Source organism: Schistocerca americana, chromosome 4, assembly GCF_021461395.2.
Source record: "Schistocerca americana isolate TAMUIC-IGC-003095 chromosome 4, iqSchAmer2.1, whole genome shotgun sequence".
Taxonomy (NCBI): Eukaryota; Metazoa; Arthropoda; class Insecta; order Orthoptera; family Acrididae; genus Schistocerca; species Schistocerca americana.
The window spans coordinates 714,883,312-714,905,096 of NC_060122.1; the positions used below are offsets into that span (position 1 = coordinate 714,883,312).

Genomic DNA, 21,785 nt, shown 5'->3' on the forward strand with positions numbered 1-21,785 from the left:
CCTATCATTCCGCCTGAAGGAACTCTCGTGATTATTTTAATACTGCTCAGATCAAGAGAAGGAATAAAATCCTTTGGTAAGTTTCCATTCCAGTTGCTCAGTGTTAAAAATACAATGGGTTACGGGGATTCCACCAAAATTCCAACAGAGTTGGCAATCTATTTTTGTGTGAGTTGTTAACCTTTTCTCATTCGAAGAAGCATCACCGTTTGTAACGGCCCCATTTCTTTTGGTGACTGGTTTAATTGTACTTTCTTTGTCACAGTGTAATTTGCCAAACTCATCTCACAGCAGCTATTGAGACAGAATTCCGAAACGGAGTGCCCCATTAAACAAGTAATTGGCAAACACAGAGCTCAATAGCTTATGGAAAACCTCATAGTGTGGGTTTGCAGTAACATAAAAGAAGAAATTTCATGTTTATTTTCGTACTAGTAAGCTCTTGTTTCGCTAGCTGTCGATAACTCTTAAAAAATTAGTCACCGGAGTGAAAAAAATAAAAAGGGAAGTATAAGTACTGATGCATAGATAAGTACTGATATATAGATAAGAAAGTTCCCTGTGTTTAAGAATTGGTAAAACACTCTCCTCCTTGTGTGCTGTCATTCGCCAAACTTTCGTTTCGATGTCTCGAGCGGTTTAGGAGATATGAAAGATGTTCAGAGTTTTCCATTCCCGCGGGCGTGAGATTAGAAGTGAGCGCGCAACATAGGATCCATTTTCTCGAGGTCGGAGGCAGATAGAGACCTCCTCCCAAGTCTAAACAAAAATTCAACATGTTAGCTAAATTTCATACACAGCAACATATGGTGTAATACGCACCAAACGCAAAATCATAGCGACCCCTAATTTTCGTTGCAAACTTTTTGAATTCTGCGTAGTGTCTTACTAAAATGTATACATCACAATAAGAATGGTCATTAGCGAGATCATGGGCACTTCGCCACGAAGCTGACATATAACGCTACAAGTAAGGCAAAAATCAAATATTTCCAGTGAATAGTTTCTGTAAAATCGTTTGAGGAAGGTAACAGGTTGCGCGCGCTTCGGTTCTGTCAGCGCGTGCGAAGTATGGTGTACGCGTCGCAATATGCGCTGCACCCGCGCTGTAGTGTCGTGTCACGTCACACGTTTTATACGCGTCTCAATTTGCGCCTAGCCTAACATGGAGACAAAACAATAGTCGTTTGTATGGGATCATGCTACCTTGCTCAATAATCCAAGAGTAACATACTAAGCACTCTCACTCTGAAAGGTTATGGCTGATATCTTTTTGTATTCTAAAGGAATCCTGTTTGTGAATTAACATAACTAAGAAAATAAATTCTGAAGCCTGTTGTGAGAGACTGAGAAAATAAGAAGTGCCAGTGAAAACGCTGACTCTTGACTAGCGGTGTTTGCCAAATGGGAAATGTTTAAATGTAAATGATGCTTACATAGAAGAGCATAACTGTAGTTTTAAGACTTTTCTCATAAATTTGCTTTTAAAATCACTAGTATTTTATTTCTAGCTTAACAAAAGTTACTTTCCAGATAGCCCTCACATGAGTGTCCCTAATCCTACTCATACAAGAGAGGGCGAAAGTGACTGCTGCAGCTTCTGCAGGTACCGAACACCACAAATGATGGTGGCCGTAGATGTCGGAGTGATTTGTACCTCTCGATGTGTGCCGGAGAGTATTTCCGGAACCTCTGACTACTCCCTTTCCCTGTCCCACTCACGAATGGCGCTTGGGGAAATGATTGCCAGTAAGCCTCTGTATCAGCTCTACTCTCTCCATTTTTTTCATCGTGGTCATTTCTCGAGGTGCAATGGGAAGGAAGTAACGTGTTGTACGACTCATCCCGGAAAGTACTCTCTCGAACTTTCGATAACAAACCTCTCCGTGATGTATAACGCCTCACTTGTAGCGCCTGCCACTACAGTTTGTACCCTCCCCCCAGTTGCGTACCGAACTTTATTATTCGCATACGCTGTAGGTGAAGTAGTTATATTTTAATTATTTTAGCATAATATATATCTTTCCTCCTTGTCATGAGACTCATTGTTGTCCACTTCCGTTATTGTGAAAACTACTAAATGATAACATCTCCTATCTTAAATGCTGGAATTTATTAAGTAAATCACTCAATTTATAAACATTTATGAACATCAAGCACTGTGTGCCATTCTGCCACTCATCTCCGGCCTCGCTACCGAGCAACCTCTCTCTCTAGCCTCTCACATCCGACTTCCCTCCACGGACTCCAACACTCGACTACTGCTTACCCACTTGCACATTGCTGACTGCATTGCAGTCTTTGATTAAACCATGTATGATCTCTACATAGTGCATAATCGATACTACGTAAGGGTACTGTACCCTTACAAGTTTCTTGAACACCTCTGTAGCGGTCTCGCGCGGACTAAGCGATCTCGTGACGAGACGCACCGCTCTTCGTTGAATCTTCTCTATCTACTCTATCAGTCCTGCCAGATAAAGGTCCCAGATTGACTAACACTACTCAAGAATCAAACAAGAATCTTGTAAGCCACTTGTTTCGTGGGTGAGTTAAATTTCCTTAAGATTTGTCCTAAGAACCTCAGTCTGGCCTCCGATTTTCCTACTGTTTGTTTTATATGGTCATTCCACTTAAGCTCGCTCTGGATTCTTTTCCTAAATGTTTTACGGTAGATATTGTTTCCAGAAATTTGTCATTAGTAGCGTAGTCGTACATTAGTGGGTTTTTTCTCCTGTGTCGGCGCAATATGTTACATTTATTTACGTTCAAGGTCAGAGGCAGCACCACTTTTCAATCCTCTATGGGTCTTCTGGCGTTGCTACTTTCTTATCGACAACCATATCGTCTGCGAACAGTCTTAAAGAGCATCCGACGCATTGTACAAGATCAACTATACGCACAGCAAACAGTAACGTTCGTAACACACTTCCCTGGGGTACTCCGGAAATTTCCTTTATATCTGCTGATTTTGCTCCGTTAACAGCCAGATGTTGAGATCCATCTGCAAGGAACTCTCGAATCCAATCGCAAATCTAGTCCGATGCTCGGTAAGCTCGTATTTTCTTCACCAAATGGCAGTCAAGGAACTGCGTATCAATCTGAGTGCAGCTGTCTGCAGCACTGTGGATTTCTTGGAGGAACAAAGCGAGCTGAATTTCGTAGGATCTCCGTTTGCGGAATTCATGTTGATTTTTATACAGAAAATCTTCGTTCCAGGAAAATGTCATAATTCTTGAGTATAAAACGTATTCAATAATTCTACAACAAGTTTATGTCAGCGGTGTAGGTTTATACTCGTAATTATGTGCAAAAGACTTTGTAAACAGAACAACTATAGCTTGGGTATATCATTCTGAAGATAAAACTGCTTCAGCTGTAAAATTGCTGACTATGAACGCTAGGTCAACCCATTCTCTTTTCTCGATCAGAACATGGCTTGATTTTATTGCACCTGATGACGCAACGAAATTGCTGCGAAACCGGTCATGCTTGTAAACAAAGCGCGTACAGCAGAAGCGTTTTGTCTTCAAAATGAAAATATAAGTATGTACATAGTTCCTGCTTCAACTGTAAAATTGCTGACTATGAACGCTAGGTCAACCCATTCTCTTTTCTCGATCAGAACATGGCTTGATTTTATTGCACCTGATGACGCAACGAAATTGCTGCGAAACCGGTCATGCTTGTAAACAAAGTGCGTACAGCAGAAGCGTTTTATCTTCAAAATGAAAATATAAGTATGTACATAGTTCCTACTGTCCTTCTTGAAAACTGGAATTACCTGCGCTTTCTTCCAGTCGCTAGGCGCCATTCGTTTCTCCAGCGATCTATGGTAAATTTCTGTTAGAAGGGAAGTAAGATCTTCCGCATAATCTTTGTCGAATCTTATAGGTATCCCATATAGTCCTGACGCCTTTCTACTGATAAGCGATTGTAGTTGCTTTTTTGTTCCACGATCGGTTATTTCAACGTTTGCCATTTCGACGTTCGTACGATGATTGAAAGGAAGGACCGTGTTTCGATCTTCCGCGGTGAAACAGTTTCGGAAGATGAAATTCAATATTTCGGGCCTTTTCTCTATTATCTTCCGCTCTGGTATCAATATCACCCGTGAGTGAATTAATGCAGAATTTCGAAACACTTGCTGATTTTACGTTAAGACCAAAGCTCTTAGGATATTTACTCAGATTGTTTGGCATAATTTCACTTTCAAAGTCTGCGGACTCTCCTCTCATTGGTTTCCTTGCGCTCCTTTTTCACTTCGTTCAACTTTTTTCAGCTCGGTTTTGACTTCTCTTGAATGTGTGATGAAACTCCTTTTATTTACGTAGCTTTTTTCTAACGTGGCTTTTGAACCACAGTGGGTCTTTCCAATCCCTTAAGACATTGCTCGGAACATACTTGTATAAGGTATATTGAACGATGCTTTCAATTTTTTTCCATTTGTGCTCCACATCTTCGTTCTCAGCACTGAATATTTCGCACTGACGTCTCAGATACTCTGCATTTTGTGTCCTGTCATTCCTGCGAGTCAAAAAGGTTTTCGTTCCTTTTTTAACATTCCTTATTACACCTATAATCGTGGTTGCTATCACTGTCTTGTGATCACTGATAAGTTGAGGTCTTTTGTTGTTAAAAGATCTAAGACGTCACCTTCGCAACTTAGTTCTTTAATATTCAGAATATATCACATGAATTCCTGCTTCTGGCGCCAGTTTTGACAGTATAACTCTCCCAATCTATAACTTTCAAGCTGAAGTAACCCTCTATTACAGCGGCTTGATCAGGAAAGTAACTAAGGACAATCTGCAACTTCTCTCTGAATCGCTCTACCACTATAGGCCCTGACCCAGGGGAAAATTACAAAAGCATCCGTTACCAATTTTGACTCACTTTTGATGCTTAACTTCAGCCAGATTAATTCACTTCAGAATCCGAGATATCCGCATTAGATATTATCGAATTCTTTACTGCAATAAATACGCCGCCACTATTGGCCAATCTGAATTTAGGATTTCGTTTAATCAACTTTCTGTTGCTAACACTGTCTGACACTGTCTGAGCATTATAACCTTCAAATCTGCGATATTTTCTTGGATGCTCTTGCAGCTTACTAATATCATATTAATGTTTATTTTTTACTTTGTTTACATTAGATCTGCGAGGACGAGCATTTTCTGAGAGCATTACGGCTGATTTATCTTCGATTTTGTCAGACATTTCATCTCTGATCACAGAAGGGGTGGCCCTCTAGCCTAGAAAACTCCCTCATGCATGTCACATGTACTCCACTATTCTAGTCGCCGCTTCCTGCGTGTAGTGTATACCTGGCCTATTAAGGTGAACCCCACAATTCTCCACCCAGAAGCAGTGGTCCAGAAATTCGCATCCAATACCGTCACAGACTCGTCTGAGAGTGTAATTTAGACCTTTCACTCTGCTCCAAATCACACAACTGCGATCGACTCTGAGCTGATGTTACACGTTTACACGGTTAGATCTTAGCCTCACCAAACTCGCCCTGTTGAAAAGAATCGAGGATGGCCTTAAACCCAAGTGGCAGGCATCATTCGTTCCAACATGCACCACGATTTGCAGAGAGTAGCACCCAGTTTGCTAGATAGCCACCACCAGCAGAACCTCCTCCACTTCTCGGATGAGACATCCCCTCCACCCTGGCAAACATATCAAGACAGACAACATTTACTTCCTCCCACATACGTCTCACAAAATGATAATGGCGAGAAAATTCCAGATACTGGAGCTAACGCTAAGGCTTGCTGGCAATCGCTCTTCCCACACAACGTTCGCGATTGGAACAGGGAACCAGAAGTATCCTCCACCATACACCTTCAGATAGCTTGCTGAGTATTGATGTAGATGTAGATGTGGAGTGCACATTGGCAGTCTTTCCTGATCTGTCCACTACTTTCCTGTGGGAGCGTCATAAACTGCCTAAGCTGCAATGACTAGCATACCTGCCCTCTGCAATTTTCTGGACTGGGCAGGAAAATCAGCCACTAGACCAATAGGAGAGGCATCCCGCACTTGGTCAGAAGTGTTTTCAACACTGGGTAGCAGAACCTTGTATCTATTGCTAAAGCGTAAGGTGTCAATTGTGTGCCCTGTACCCACTTTCACCACCCATCAAGACATATACGATCCCACATTTTACTGCCAAGAGAAGACAGACCAGTCACAACTTGCATATCAGAGGACCGAATGATAACGGAGTTGGCGGGGGATTTCAACGGCACCAAAATTGTTGCAGAGCTTGTCACTGGCGACCCGCTGTAGCTGCAGCTTTGCAGCATGGCCTGAAGGCTGTTCACTGTTGTCAGTGCAACTTCCAGCTGTTTACAGATAGTGGCTAATTCTCCTTGTATCTGCACACAACAATCAGTGTCCCTATCTGTGTCATACTGTGTAAAATACTGCCGGCGAACCGCGCGGAGTAGCCGCGAGGTCTAGGGTGTCTTGTCACGGTTCGCGTAGCTTGCCCCGTCGGAGGTTCGAGTCCTCCCTCGGGCATGGGTGTGTGTGTTGTCATTAGCCTAAGTTAGTTTGAGTTAGATGCAATAGTGTGTAAGCTTAGGGACCGATGACATCAGCAGTTTGGTCCCATAATACCTTACCACAAATTTCCAAAAACTGCCATAGATCCTGGGTACGATGCTACAAATGATGAATTTAGCTTGCACCCTGTGTGTGATGCTAGTTGCCTTCATCATGTCAGCCATTTGCTGAAGGAAGCCGAAGGTGGCCTAAGAACCTAAGCGGCAGGCGCCATTCGTATCGACATGTGGCAGCCAGCCAACGTACTGACAAGGGAAACTCCCCATTGCCCCCCCCCCCCCCCTCAAATTTAGTGTTAAGCCGGCTCAATGAACAGCCCATCAAAAACTGAACACGGACCGAGCCATGAAAACAGGAAGAAGGTGTATTGAACTGTGAAAAAAAAGCAAAAAGAAAGAGTGAACGGTGCAAGTACAAGAATTGCAACATACAGCTGTCTGAAGTAGCAGTGGCATCGTGGTAAAGAGGTCACGCTGTTGGACTGCAGAGCGGGCAAGCCATGTTCAAAGCTCCTTCGTGCGAATTACTTTTATTTATTTGTCTATTTATTTTTCGCAAGGTGTAAGGAAGGGACCTATAATGAAAGCTGATTCTGCGCAACTATTATTAGTAGCCGAAAGGAAGTGGCTTTCGAATGGAAGCCGCAAACCTTTGATGAAAAGGCGACAAGTCAGCCGAATCCTCCACCAGAAAATACGTCTGGTGCATCACATACGGCATTAGTGACTGTACGTCTGTCATATGATAGGAATCTCTTATCGACGCCCTTTCGAAAAATGTTATTAACCTTTCTGAAGTTAAGTTCCGTTTTGGAAGTTTGGACTCTGTAATTCCTTTGTTGTAACGTAGTTTTATTCTTTTCATTCGTGTGAGACGTCTGTGTGGTATCTCGCCTGCTATCACTATTCATCATGTTTACTTGCGACGGTAATGTATGCTTACCACATGACTCATATTCTATAACCAATGCATAGTATAACTGAAAAGACTAAAGGAAGAAAACAAACATTCAAATGACCTGACGGACAGTTCATAATGTTGGGGAAAAGAAAAATTAATGTAAGTGCCACAAAGGAGTTTTGAACCCAGCTCAAAAATGGTTCAAATGGCTCTGAGCACTATGGGGCTTAACATCTGAGGTCATCAGTCGCCTAGAACTTAGAACTACTTAAACTTAACTAACCTAAGGACATCACACACATCCATGCCCGAGGCAGGATTCGAACCTGCGACGTATCGGTTGTGCGGTTCCAGACTCAAGCGCCTAGAACCGCTCGGCCACACCGGCCGGCCGAACCCAGCTCGCCCACCTTGTATTCCAACACCGTGACCAACACAATGCTGTGGCACTTCCATTTCTCTCGATGTTGCACTTGTTAAGCTTGGACCGTTCACTCTTTCTACTTTGCCTTTTTTCATAGTTCAATACATCACCTTCCTGTTTTCGTGCTTGATCTATGTACAGTTTTTGATGGGCTATCCACTGGGCCATCTTATCACTAAATCTGAGAGGGGTGCGATGGGGTGTTTCCGTTGTGAGTGCAGACTGGCGTTCTTTCCCGCCCTGCCTATTACTTTCATGAGAAGCTCCATTATCCACCTAACGCTGGAGCTCTCAGTGACTAGCAAGCCCGCCCTGTGTACTTATCTGGACTAGGCAGGAAAACTGACCGCTGACCCGACAAGAGAGGCATCACGTGCTGGTTCAGAAGTATTATCAACACTGGGCAGCACCTCGTACCTGTTGCTATGGCGTAAGGAGCCAGCGATGTGGCAGTTCCCTCTTTCGTCTTCCACCCAGTGATGCGTGAACCCTCCACTGTCCACCACCCTCTCTCTTTCGAGTGAAGACGTGCTAGTGAGATTGAGTATCGAAAGAAGCAGCTGTAACCAGCTCCCCAGGGGATTCCAATGGCATCAAAGGTGTCGCAGCTCTCGTCACTGGCTCCCCGTTGTCACACAGGTTTGAGCAGCAGTCAGAAGCCTGTCAACTGTGGCCAACGCAGCTTCCAGTGGACAGCAATCAATTGTCCTTGTGTTCGCTGTCAACAGGTACAGTCCCTTCCATACTGCACAGTGTGAAAAATAGAACAAGATCTCAAAAAATACCAACAGAGCTCTCAGGGATAACTGAGAAAGTACAAACAGAATCCCGCAAATGAGAAATTGCACGACTTTGGGGCTACTGAGATTGAAATGTACCCAAGATATGAACGAGAGGAATAAACAACACTAAAATCTGCTGTGCTGCTTTCGCACTACAGCCTAAGATCGCAAGATCCGGAAGCTCTCAAAACAGAAATAAATTTTTGTACTCAGAATGGATGCAGATACATTTTCTAGAAACTCTGCTTCCACCAAAGCTGCTGCATGAAATGAATACGCAAACTCTAAAGCACTGATCTAAACCGTAGGCTGTGTACTAACAAGAGATTTAAACGGAGTCACGTGACACGGCGCTTCCGGTGGCAGGGAGATACCTGAGAAATTCGCCTCGCAATGACATGTACTAAAATTTACGCAAAAAACTTACTAAGAAATAGTCTACTCAGAAGTAAGTTAGAATACCACTAAGCTAAACAATGTATGCCAACTGTGTGCAACCGATAAGCTGCTACTGCTGCTCATCTCCGTTCTGGTAGGGGGCTGGAGCTCTGCTGCATATTTACTATTTGCAAAGGTCGCGGAATCAAGTAAACAGAGCAATTCTAGCGACTTCTGTTGCGGAGAACTACAAAGGAAACTCACACAACACAAACGATCGAAAATACGTAAGTTATTACAACAAAAATAAATAGCACCACTAAAAAACTGCGTACACGAGATGAAGAAAAGTGACACACTGGGAGGTCTGCATGCGACTGCGTATCCAGATTCAAGACAAAAGTTTATCTAGCAAAATCAGATCGAGTCCATTTTGGAAACACACGCACGTAAACGAGGAGCTGGCAACAAAGCCACATCGGCAGTGCATCGGAATGTACGGAGGAACATTCATCATCCAACACTAGACTGCTCGGACATTAATCCAATACCCATCATGGTGCTATGCTTCGAATCCTCGTCAGGTTCATTTATTAATTTTTAGTCGTCTGTTTTCCAGTTTTCATCGTTTATAAGCAGGACGTCATTATGTCTCTTGACAACAGCCTAGCATGTGACAGCGGGATCCATTAAACTGCTTGCATCTGTCTACTAATCGCACAGTGTACAACGGCACACCCATAACTGGTCATGTCAAGTTCATGTAGGGCGGCTTCACAGACGATGAATACGTCGATATGCTTCTGCTGCTGGATGTATCCGATAACCAAGCTGCTGCTGCTGCTTCTGCGTATGGTGCAAGGTACCCACAGAGGTGAAATTCTGTTAAGAATGGTTTTCGTCGCCTGGAGCAAAGCCTTTGGGAATGGGTTTTGGATCAAGTGGAAGATAACGAACACTTAATAAGTAATATGATATGGACTGGCAAATCTAGCTTCACTAATGAATGTATTTTCAGTTTCCACAACAGCCATTATTTACTGGAACACAACCCAAATGTCACCCATGAAAATAGCTTTCAATCACGCTTTGGCATACGCCTGTGGACTGAAATCGTGTGAGAAGTGCTTTTGGGTCCACACTTATTGAGAGACAAGCTGAATGCGCCCCTGTATCGTACTTTCTTTGCAATACTTTGCCTGATGCGTTAGAAAATGTTCCACTTCGTGTTCGGTGACAGCTCTGATTTCAGCATGAGGGTGCACCGCCACACTTTGGAATGAATGTGAGTAAATATTTAAATCAAGTGTTTCCAAGGAAATGAATTGCTCGTGGAGGTCCAGTGTTCTGGCCCCCATGTTCTCCAGACGTTAATACACTAGATTTTTATTTGTGGGGACACTTAGATGAACACGTTTATAGTACTCCACCCACTGATGTACACAAACTAACAGATCGCTTGCATCTCTCTTTGGCAATCGTGGATGCAGATGTGTTGCCTAGAGTCTAGCACAGTATGATACAGCGATTGGTGAAGTGTTTGCAAATGCAATGTGTTCGCTTTCAACATCTTTTCTAAAGCGAAAATTGCTCGTACGTGTACATATTGGTTCTATGAATGTAAACCTGGACATCAAACGTACAGAATGGAATTATCGTGCAGTCTAGTGCAGTCTAACTATCGTGTTTTTGTGCCTTACTGGATACAGATGATGTTGCTGCGTCCACTATTATTTTCTGTTGGCTTTAATCGTGTCATGGACGAAACAAAGCTGTCGTTTACACCTGTCAGAAGTTCAAGCTATGTCTTAATGTTTAAATAAAGAAATATTCAAGATTCGCACTGTGGAGGTGTGAATGGGATACAATTTGATGCTTTAACAGAAGAATGCTGAAGATTAGATGGTTAGATCACGTAACTAATGGGGAGGTACTAAACAGAATTGGTGAGAAGAGGGATTTGTAGCAGAAATTGGCTAGAAGAAAGAGTCGGTTGGTAGGACAAGTTCTGAGGCATCAAAGGTTCTCCAATTTAGTATTGGAGGGAAGCATGGAGGGTAAAAATCGTAGAGGGAAACCAAGGGATGAATACACTAAGCAGATTCAGGAGGACGTATGTTGCTGTAGTTACTAGGAGATAAAGAAGCTTGTACAGGACAGAGTAGCATGGAGAGCTGCATCAAACCAGTCTTTGGACTGAAGACAACAACAACAACAACGACAACTGAAAAAAAGTTTGAAGCAAATGCGACTCCAACGTCGGCGAGTCTATTTATCTCGTTTATGGCATTGTCTCGTCTCACTGAGTGAATGAGAGAGCTCCGTCTTAGAACTGAGTTCGTACTACCAGTTCTTGGTCACGCTACATGCAGTTACACCATTGCTAGAGCCTCGTTTTTTAAATCGCATTTGTATTAAACCTTTTGGTGTGATTAAGTTTTGCTAGATACACAATTGTCTTGAATTGGGGCGGCGAATCGCATGCCGACTGCCAAGTGCGGCATGTTTTCTTCATCCTGTTTATTGTTCACTTATACTCAGAAGTAGTAAGAATAGCATTAAACTACACTGAAGAGCCAAAGAAACTGGTACACCTGCCTAATATCGTGTAGGGAGTCGTGAGCACGAGTAAGTGTGCAACACGACGTGGCGTGGACTCGATTAACGTCTGAAGCACTGCTGGAGGGAATTGACACCATGAATCCTGCAAGGTTGTCCATAAATCTGTAAGAGTACTAGGGGGTGGAAATCTCTTCTGAACAGCACGTTGCAAGGCATCCCAGATATGCTCAACAGTGTTCATATCTGGGGAGTTCGGTGGTTAGCGGAAGTGTTAAAACTACGAAGAGTATTCCTGGAGCCAATCAGCGGTCCCATATCACTGCAACTGCACACGCTCCACATTATTACAGAGCCTCCATCATCTTCAGCAGTCCTCTGCTGACATGTAGGGTCCATGGGTTTATGAGATTGTCTCCATTCCCATAGACGTCTATCCGCTCGATACAATTTGAAACGAGACTCGTCCGTCTAGACAAGATGTTTTACAGTCATCAGCAGTCCAATGTCGTTGTTGAAGTGCCCAGGAGAGGCGTAAAGCTTTGTATCGTGCACTCGCCAAGGGTACATGAGTGGCCGTTCGGCTCCGAAAGCTCATATTGATGATGTTTCATTGAATGGTTCGCACGTTGACACTTGTTGATGGCCCAGCACTGAAATCCGTAGCAGTCTGCGGCGGGGTTGCACTTCTGTCACGTCGAACGATTCTTTTCAGTCGTCTTTGGTCCCGTTCTTGCAGGATCTTTTTCTGGCCGCAACGATGTCGGACATTTGATGGATTCCTGATATTCACGGTACACTCGTGATATGGTCGTACGGGAAAATCCTCACTTGATCGCTACCTCGGAGATGCTGTGTTCCATCGCGTGTGCGCCGACATGTCATCGCGTTCAAACTCAGCTAAATCTTAATAACCTGCAGCAGTAACCGATCTAACAACTTCTCCAGACACTTGCCTTATACAGGGTGGTTCATTGATCGTGACCGGGCCAAATATCTCACGAAATAAGCGTCAAACGAAAAAACTACAAAGAACGAAACTTGTCTACCTTGAAGGGGGAAACCAGATGGCGCTATGGTTGGTCCACTAGATAGCGCTCCATAGGTCAAACGGATATCAACTGCGATTTTTTAAAAATAGGAACCCCCATTTTTTATTACATATTCGTGTAGTACGTAAAGAATATGAATATTTTAGTTGGACCACTTTTTTCGCTTTGTGATAGATGCCGCTGTAATAGTCACAAACATGTGGCTCACAATTTTAGACGAACAGATGGTAACAGGCAGGTATTTTAAATTAAAATACAGAACGTAGGTGCGTTTGAACATTTTATTTCGGTTGTTACAATGTGATACATGTACGTTTGTGAACTTATCATTTCTGAGAACGCATGCTGTTACAGCGTGATTACCTGTCAATACCACATTAATGCCATAAATGCTCAAAATGATGTCCGTCAACCTCAATGCATTTGGCAAAACGTGTAACGACATTCCTCTCAACAGCGAGTAGTTCGCCTTCCGTAATGTTCGCACATGCATTGACAATACGCTGACGCATGTTGTCAGGCGTTGTTGGTGGATCACGATAGCAAATATCCTTCAACTTTCTCCAGAGAAAGAAATCTGGGGACGTCAGATATAGCGAACGTGCGGGCCATGGTAGATGCTTCGAGACCAATCCACCTGTCATGAAATATGCTATTCAATACCGCTACAACAGCACGCGAGCTATGTGCCGGACATCCATCATGTTGGAAGTACATCGCCATTCTGTCATGCAGTGAAACATCCTGTAATAACATCGGTAGAACATTACATAGGAAATCATTATACATTGCACCATTTAGATTGCCATCGATTGGGGCCAATTATCCATCCTCCCATAATGCCGCACCATATATTAACCAGCCAAGGTCGCTGATGTTCCACTTGTCGCAGCCATCGTGTATTTTCCGTTGCCCAGTAATGCATATTATGCCGGTTTAAGTTACCGGTACCGTCGTTAGTGAATGACGCTTCGTCGCTAAACAGAACGCGTCCAAAAATCTGTCATCGTCCCGTAATTTATATTGTGCCTAGTGGCAGAACTGCACACGACGTTCAAAGTTGTCGCCATGGAATTCCTGGTGCATAGAAATATGGTACAGGTGCAATCGATGTTGATGTAGCATTCTCAGCACCGACGTTTTTGAGATTCCCGATTCCCGCGCAATTTGTCTGCTACTGATGTGCGGATTAGACGCGACAGTAGCTAAAACATGTACTTGGGCATCATCATTTTTTGCAGGTCTTGGATGACGTTTCATATGTGGCTGAATACTTCCTTTTTCCTTAAATAACGTAACTATCCGGCGAAGGGTCCGGACACTTGGATTATGTCGTCCAGGATACCGAGCAGCATACATAGCACACGCCCGTTGGGCATTTTGATAACAATAGCCATACATCAACACGATATCGACCTTTTCCGCAATTGGTAAACGGTCCATTTTAACATGGGTAATGTATAACGAAGCAAACACAGTCCGCACTGGCGGAATGTTACGTGATACCACGTTCTTATACGTTTGTGACTATTACAGCGCCATCTATCACAAAGCGAAAAAAGTGGTCCAACTAAAACATTCGTATTTCTTCGCGTACTACACGAATATGTAATAATAAATGCCGACCGGAGTGTGGCCGAGCGGTTCTAGGCGCTACAGTCTGGAACCGCGAGACCGCTACGGTCGCAGGTTCGAATCCTGCCTCGGGCATGGATGTGTGTGGGTCCTTAGGTTAGTTAGGTTTAAGTAGTTCTAAGTTCTAGGGGACTGATGACCACAGCAGATGAGTCCCATAGTGCTCAGAGCCATTTTTTTGTAATAATATATACGGTTTTTATTTAAAAAAAAAACGCAATTGATATCCGTTTGACCTATGGCAGCGCCATCTAGCGGGCCAACCATAGCGCCATCTGGTTTCCCCTTTCAAGCTAGACGAGTTTGGTTCTTCGTAATTTTTTCGTTTGATGCTTATTTCGTGAGATATTTGGCCCGGTCACTATCAGTGGACCACCCTGTACAGGCGTTTCCGACCGCAGTGCCGTAGTCTGCCTAGGTCCATGTCTCTGTATTTGAATACGCATGACTGTTCCAGTTTCTTTGGCGTTTCAGTGTAAATGACGTATACAATCTGCGTACAAGCGATACGCTATTGCTGCTGCTTATACTGGTGATCTCCATCCTGTCAGGAATCTGCAGCTCTTCTTCAACACATTTACGGGTATATATTTAAAAAAAGAAGAAAAAACAGTGATTTGTCAAAGCCCCATCCCACCTATATGAATCACAGACTATAAATTTTTGGCTACGAAATGCTTTATTAGGAAGCTGTGTGACTGCGCAGATCTTCACAGTGAACCTTATCAGTTTCACAACATACACATCACTGGCTTTTAAGTAATAAAAAAATTTAAAAAAACCTCTTCAAACTCCGATCCAGGGAGTAGCAGGCCTACCAGACAGGTTTTCGTGTGGAAGTCTGCTAAACCCCGTCCCCGCGGGCTGTTGCAGGCCTGTTCCAGCGGGTGATCGCACAGAGTGGCAGCGCGCTGGACGCGTGGGCCCTGCCGGAGAGGGAGCCGGGGCGGCAGGCACGGCGGCACGCCGCTCTCGTCAACTGCAGCCGCGGCTCCTCCACAGAGCTGGTCGCCTGCCTCAGGGGCGTCGACCACCGCCTGCTGGTTGACACTACGGACAGCCTCAAGGTACGTCCTCTGGCGTCGTCGAAACTGTCACTGCTATACTTCCGCTAAAACAACTTCGTGGTTGACGCTTCAAAGTGTCCAGTGGTAGCGCCACAGGACAACCAATTGGTTTTCTCAGGCTGCTTTTGCTCACCGTCTCGCATGTTTTATAGCTGTATACTCAGTATTATCAGGTATGGCTAGTTGCACTGAGAGGGGTGGGGAAAGGCTCTGGTACATTTAAGGTTCGGATCACATGAATGAACTTTCTCCACATCTGAAGTAATGCATCTGCTGATGTAGAGCCTTGCAGAAAGCCAAATGCTGACTGATTTTGGGAGGTATGCTACAGCTCTACAAAACTTTATTTCGTAAAAAAATTTAAACACTTTTTTCAGATCTCGTTAAATATAACTCTTGTTAAAAGGTTTTAAGAAAATTATTGTTGATAATGTCATTCTTTTATCTCGAATATCGCATTTTGACGATAAACTCATATTCTTTTCGCCATGGCCATCTGTATCTATATACTAATAACAAATCTGTAAAATTGTCGTATCCGTCTGTTTCTATTTGAACACGCTAATCTCCAAAAGTACCAGACGAATTTTCATAGGGCAAGATAATGAAGATGATTGCTGCTAGTTACATTCCCAGTAATTTAAGTTGTGCTCTTAGATTCCTGTCTAACCGCATACTCGGAAATCGCTACATATTCCGAAAAAATGGTGAATTATTTCTGACAACAAAAAATATAAAGGTCACTGTCGGTTGTTTCACTCACAGCAATTTCATCTCCAGAATTTTCATATTTCGTTTTTTAAATCATTACTGAGGATGTGCGCTCTTACATGTAAGTAATAACGAATATTGCAGAAAAATCTTAACTTACACGAGTAACAATGTCTCAGAACGTGTTGCATATATCAAGAGGGAAAACAATTTTTTTTTGCGCTCATCTGTGCGTTAACCCGTGTCCTTACGCGTCACACTCTCGCACACTGACCACTTGGCCACGCTAAACAACGACTGCATACTGGTCAGTTCTTATACTATTGTTGAGAGGAACGTAGGCTGACTTCGTTGTCAAACGGCTTCACATAATTGCTTTCCATTGTTCCTTGAAAGTTGTAAACACATTTCGATAATTACTAACTAAACCATTTGTGGAAAAAACTACACAAAGTCACTAGTAACATCAGTTCACACTCGTGTAATATATGTAAGCAGAACAGATGTCTTCATATTTAATGATTTTTAAACTCTTATTTGCATTAAAGTAACACGTATTTTGAGAGAATATTGACCAAAAACTTTTTATTTTTGGATGTAATCATTCACAGTAACAACCTAACCTAACCATTTTTCTAAAAAAGGAAAATAGTCTTTTATGAACTCACTTTCGAACCGGATGCGTCCTCTGGTGATTCTTTAGTAACACGATCACTAAATCCAAAGCTAAAACAGCTAAATATGTTTAAAATAACAAATTATAGGTGTACATAAACCACAGCTCACTGATCGACAGGGCCACACAGAAATCCAAAATCTCTCGGTACAATTGTCGTAAAATCGTCGGGAGGAACATTCGGTAACAGGTCTCAGAAGCTTACTGAATAGAACATTTCGGTAAAGAACCGAAAATGACGTCACTACCGAGACAAACCTACTACACCGATCGGTATGAACGATACAGAATAAGACCCCAGGGCCAAGCACTCGTCTCCACCTCTTGTCCGCCCTCCACACGGCACACTGCCAACTCCCAGTGGAGGCGCAAGCAGCGCGTGTGCGGAGGCTCCGCAACGCCCTCTAGGAAAAGGCGGAAACTTCAAACAGAAATAAACCAAGGGAAAACAGGAACCGTGGCAAATGACACGGTTCAGAGTGGTGATTTATTCTTTCCATTATATCATACAGTACTGAGGAGTTGCAGATTTGGTTCGCTAATTCCAGATGTAATTTGTATAAGCTGACATTCAGTTCTTGTGTTTTGAGTATAGGGAGCAGATTTCATATTTCATCCAAGCTCTTTCAGCTGTTCGTTAGCACTCTGTGCTGCAGGTGACATGTCGTTTGCATTAATTTTAATATAATTAGAGAAGATGTTGTTGGCTGAACAGATTTTGTTGTACTTGAGGTTCATGTTTGTTTTATGTAGTTTCACAGTCGTTTTTTTTAAGTTTGTTGAAGAGCTTTATTGGAAATGCCTGGCATAGTGTAGACACAATAACTTTATCATGGAACTCTTCCATTTCATCCGTGTTTGCATAGGAAAACAACAATATCAGAAATTGAGTCAGCCTTGATGCAAAACACCTTGTTATTTGTTTACTTATTTATTTCTCAAACTAGTTTTGGTGACAAATATCACCATCATCAGTGGTTTTTTTTCATCTAAAACATGCAGAAAATAGCATAGTTGGTGTGATGAATAGCAGCTAGCTCTAAACGAAAAAAATGTTAGTTAATGCGGATGAGTGGGAAAAACAAACCCGTAATATTCAGATACAGCATTATTAGTGTTCTACTTGGCACAATCACGTCATTTAAATATCTGGGCGTAATATTGCAGAGCAACATGAAATGGAATGATCATGTGAGGAGTGTGGCAGGAAAGGTGAATGGTCGACATCGATTTGTTGGGAGAATTCTAGGAAAGTGTGGCGAATCTGTAAAGTAGATCACATATAGGACTCTAGTGTGACCCATTCTTGATCAGCTAATGGTCAAGTGTTTGGTATCCATACCAGGTCGGATTAAAGGGAACCATCAGAGCAGTTCAGAGGGAGGCCCGCTAGATTTGTTACTGGTAGGTTCGAACAACACGCATGTGTTTTGGAGATGCTTTGGGAACTCAAACGGGAATCCCTGAAGGGAAGGCGACATTCTTTTTGAGAAACACTATTGAGAAAATTTAGAGAACCTGCGTTTATTTAAAGCTGGCTGCAGTATGATTCTGTTGCCTCCAACATACATTGCACATAAGGACCACGAAGATAAGATACGAGAAATTAGGTCTCACACAGAGGCATATGGACAGTCGTTTTTCCCTTGTTCTATTTACGAGTCGAACAGGAAAAGTAATGACTAGTAGTAGTACGGAGTACCCTACACCACACGACACGCTGGAAGGTGGATTGTGGAGTATCAATGTAGATGTAGGTTTAGATGTAGACACAGTACGATGATGTCCATTCGGTTGATGTTAGTAGAGGGGAACTGCAGGTTCTGGCACAAGTTTCGCTGACTTTTGCCATCGGCCTAGATGAAGTTAACATCAGCTCGTTCCCTGGAATCAATGTCTCCAGCATCTAATTCTTGGGCAATGACTTTTTTTTTCCTAGCCGGCTGGGGTGGTCGAGTGGTTCTAGGCGCTACAGTCTGGAACCACGCAACTGCTACTACGGTCGCAGGTTCGAATCCTGCCTCGGGCATGGATCTGTGTGAAGTCCTTAGGTTAGTTAGGTTTAAGTAGTTCTCAGTTCTAGGGAACTGATGACCTCAGAAGTTAAGTCCCATAATGCTCAGAGTCATTTGAACTTTTTTTTTAACCTCTGCATTATTTTTGCATTTCTGACCAGTCAGTATGCACCTTGTTCCTGCTTTGGCTGCCATAAGTGATGCTAAAAGTCTGATCTTTCTGTGGTCATCCCGCAGTTCTGGCAATATGTCTTTCAATTAGTCAAGGAAGTCAATGCTATGCCATTTACTGTTTGCATTAAACTTTCTGAAATTTGCCAAACTGACGAATATTTCTTCACCCACTATTCCCCATGAGATGGTTCCCAGCTACGCATCCTTCACATAACAAAAATTTCACTTTGCTCTCTATTGTTTGTCCTACTTCTTGTTTCATTGCCACCACAACACATACAGAATTCACACAGTGCATGTATAGCTTCTGTTCATAGTCAATATGTGGCACATCTTCAGTCAACGTCTTCATCTCTTTTATACTGAAGTCAGTTTGGCAGACCATATCCATTCTTACAACGCTTATCTGTGTTTTAACCTTCGTAAATTAGGTGTCCCAATCTCGTTTGCCGATAAAGAGTTGTTATTAGCTCTCCCACATCTTTCTTTTATTCTTTATCTACGTTATTTATCTTATCCTTGAGCACTTTCTTTATGTGATCCTGCTCCTTGTCCTACTTTTGAAGCATTTTATTGAGCTCTTGAAATACTACAGTGAGATCAACATGGATTTTCTAAACTTCTTCTGTATCTCCTCAGCTTTCCTACTTGCTTAATTTCCTCCCCAGTTCAATACAGTACTCAGTTTCTTCTTCAAGTTTCTCCTGAGTCTGGGCAACCTCGATTCTACTCTGGTTGCTACATACCAAAAGCTGCTTCATCATAGTAAGTAAGTCCTTATCCTACCTATGGATTTCTCGTTCAATATTCTGAGAACAAATCTGCACCTAAACTACACATATTGGCTACCATACTAGCATCGCCCATACTATAATTAATTGACAGCTCATTACTAACCATTTCTGTCTTTTATTTTCCTTGCCCTTACCTCCCCAGCTTTATGCCTAAATGCTACTGATGTATCAGCCATACCTGTTTTCACGTCGGTAGTTGCCATTATAACTACTTTTGTATGTTGCACTAATTTCATTCACACAGTCTATGCTTGATGTAAGCACAACAATACAGAACAACAGCAATTGACAGTAATAATGTACTGAGTGTTGAAAATTTGTCTATGTCTTGTTGTTATACTTCGTGCAGGATCCTTTTATATATGTGCCAAGTATTTTTTTAACAATTCTGTTTGCTCAATCAGTTGGCAGTTATTTCTGGTTCAAGCAAACTGCAAATGAATATGTTACATTAGAGTACTCATTTTAACATAACAAAATAGTTACTTATCTTTAAAACAAGACATTGTCAACAGGTTCTGGGCCCACATACATGCGCGTAGAAAATTGGATACCTAACTATTTGTCAGCTATTATAAAGGCGCACACAAATAGATCAGTGACTCATTGCATATCAGCCAATAGTCGGAAGCAGCGTCAGCTGGCAAGTTTGTTGCATCGAATGAAAGTCACCAGATTATTCTGTTGATCATCAGTCAAGGTACAGCAGAAAAATCGGTTACGTCCTTTAAGTTCACGGATAGTAAATTTATCTGTTATCGATGGATTCTATTTGGTCACAATTCGAACTGTTATCACAGGATCATTATGGAAATGTCAACTATGTCTCTTAACAATTTAAACTAGACCTAGTTCTCAGTACTGCCACCAGTACCGCGCTGCCGTCCCTCCCCATCTCCACTCCTATGACATAGCCCAAGATCGTTGTCTAACTGCTCGACTGGGAGGACGGACGTAATTGTTTATTGTGTTCAATGGACGAGATGTTTGTGCTGTAGAAGGAGGAGTACATTAGCATCTGAGGACTGTCAATAGCACTGGTAATTCGGAAAGATGAATACGCTTTACGAAGCAATGAATCTGGGCTAAGTTACACTTTGCAACTCATACTGATAAATACATGTGATGTAAATGTAGATCATCCAATAAAAGTCCATTCAGTCAGTCTTCCGAAGCACAAGAGGCAAGGTGTTAACCCATTCTGGCACGAGGCCTCTTCCAGAGACTCGGGCAGGCAACACGCCGGACTACCTGCCTCAAATCTTCAAACTGGCTTATGGTACAGTCATACAGTAGCCGCTTAGCGCTTCCTGTCACATTGGAAATACCTGCGCCTCCCCCCTTCCCATCCCTGGTGGACGGATGCCCTTTGTCATTGAACACGAACTGTTTCAGGAGTTATTATAGCTGGTGTTGCAAGGTCAACATTAAAAACAAAAAGAGGTAGGTGGGGCATTGTCCCTTTGGTTTAGGGGATGGGACAGTCAGATTTATTCAATGCAAACGTAACAATAAAATGCAAACATTACAGTAAAAAGAAAACAGGTTGATGAGGTATTGTCCTATGACAGGTCGAGCTAAACTTTCTTAATTAATACAATTTATAACCATAACATGATGTCAGACACTTTAACACTACAGTTGATGCGACGTTTGTTATTTGTTTCCGCAATTTTCAGCAGAATATTTTGACTAATGAATTTTCTGCAACCAGTCCAGTGCTTGAGCAGTTACCACTGCTATTTACACTTTTACCGATTTTCCCCCAGTACCTTGTCATGGAACGACACTCGTAAATTCGATGCTGTAAATGTTTACCAAACAGTACTACAGTGCGTTATTTAAACATATATACCTACATCCCACAAATTTAATGATTAACCATTAGGACGCAAAGTTATTTAAAGAGGTGATGTGTACCAATCTACATTTCACTCTAAGGAATTGTCCCCTGCACTGTTAATGTGTTAAAAACAATGGCGTCACTATCAGATCTCCTAAGAGGAATCTTAACACCATGTCATTTCTGTGGAAGTGTT

The 21,785-nt window shown here is 42.6% G+C and overlaps 1 protein-coding gene across 5 annotated transcripts in view; it reads left to right on the plus strand.

Annotated features, from left to right (window-relative positions):
* LOC124614045 (juvenile hormone esterase-like) overlaps window positions 1-21,785 on the plus strand; it is a 496,653-nt gene that overhangs the window by 237,420 nt on the left and 237,448 nt on the right. For all 5 annotated transcript variants that reach the window (XR_006979685.1, XM_047142877.1, XM_047142878.1 and 2 more), the window contains one exon: window positions 15,183-15,376. Coding sequence is in view for 4 of the 5 variants with exons in the window: in XM_047142877.1 (XP_046998833.1) it covers window positions 15,183-15,376 (194 nt within the window). In the remaining variant the exon portion in view is untranslated. The remainder of the gene's footprint in view (window positions 1-15,182; window positions 15,377-21,785) is intronic.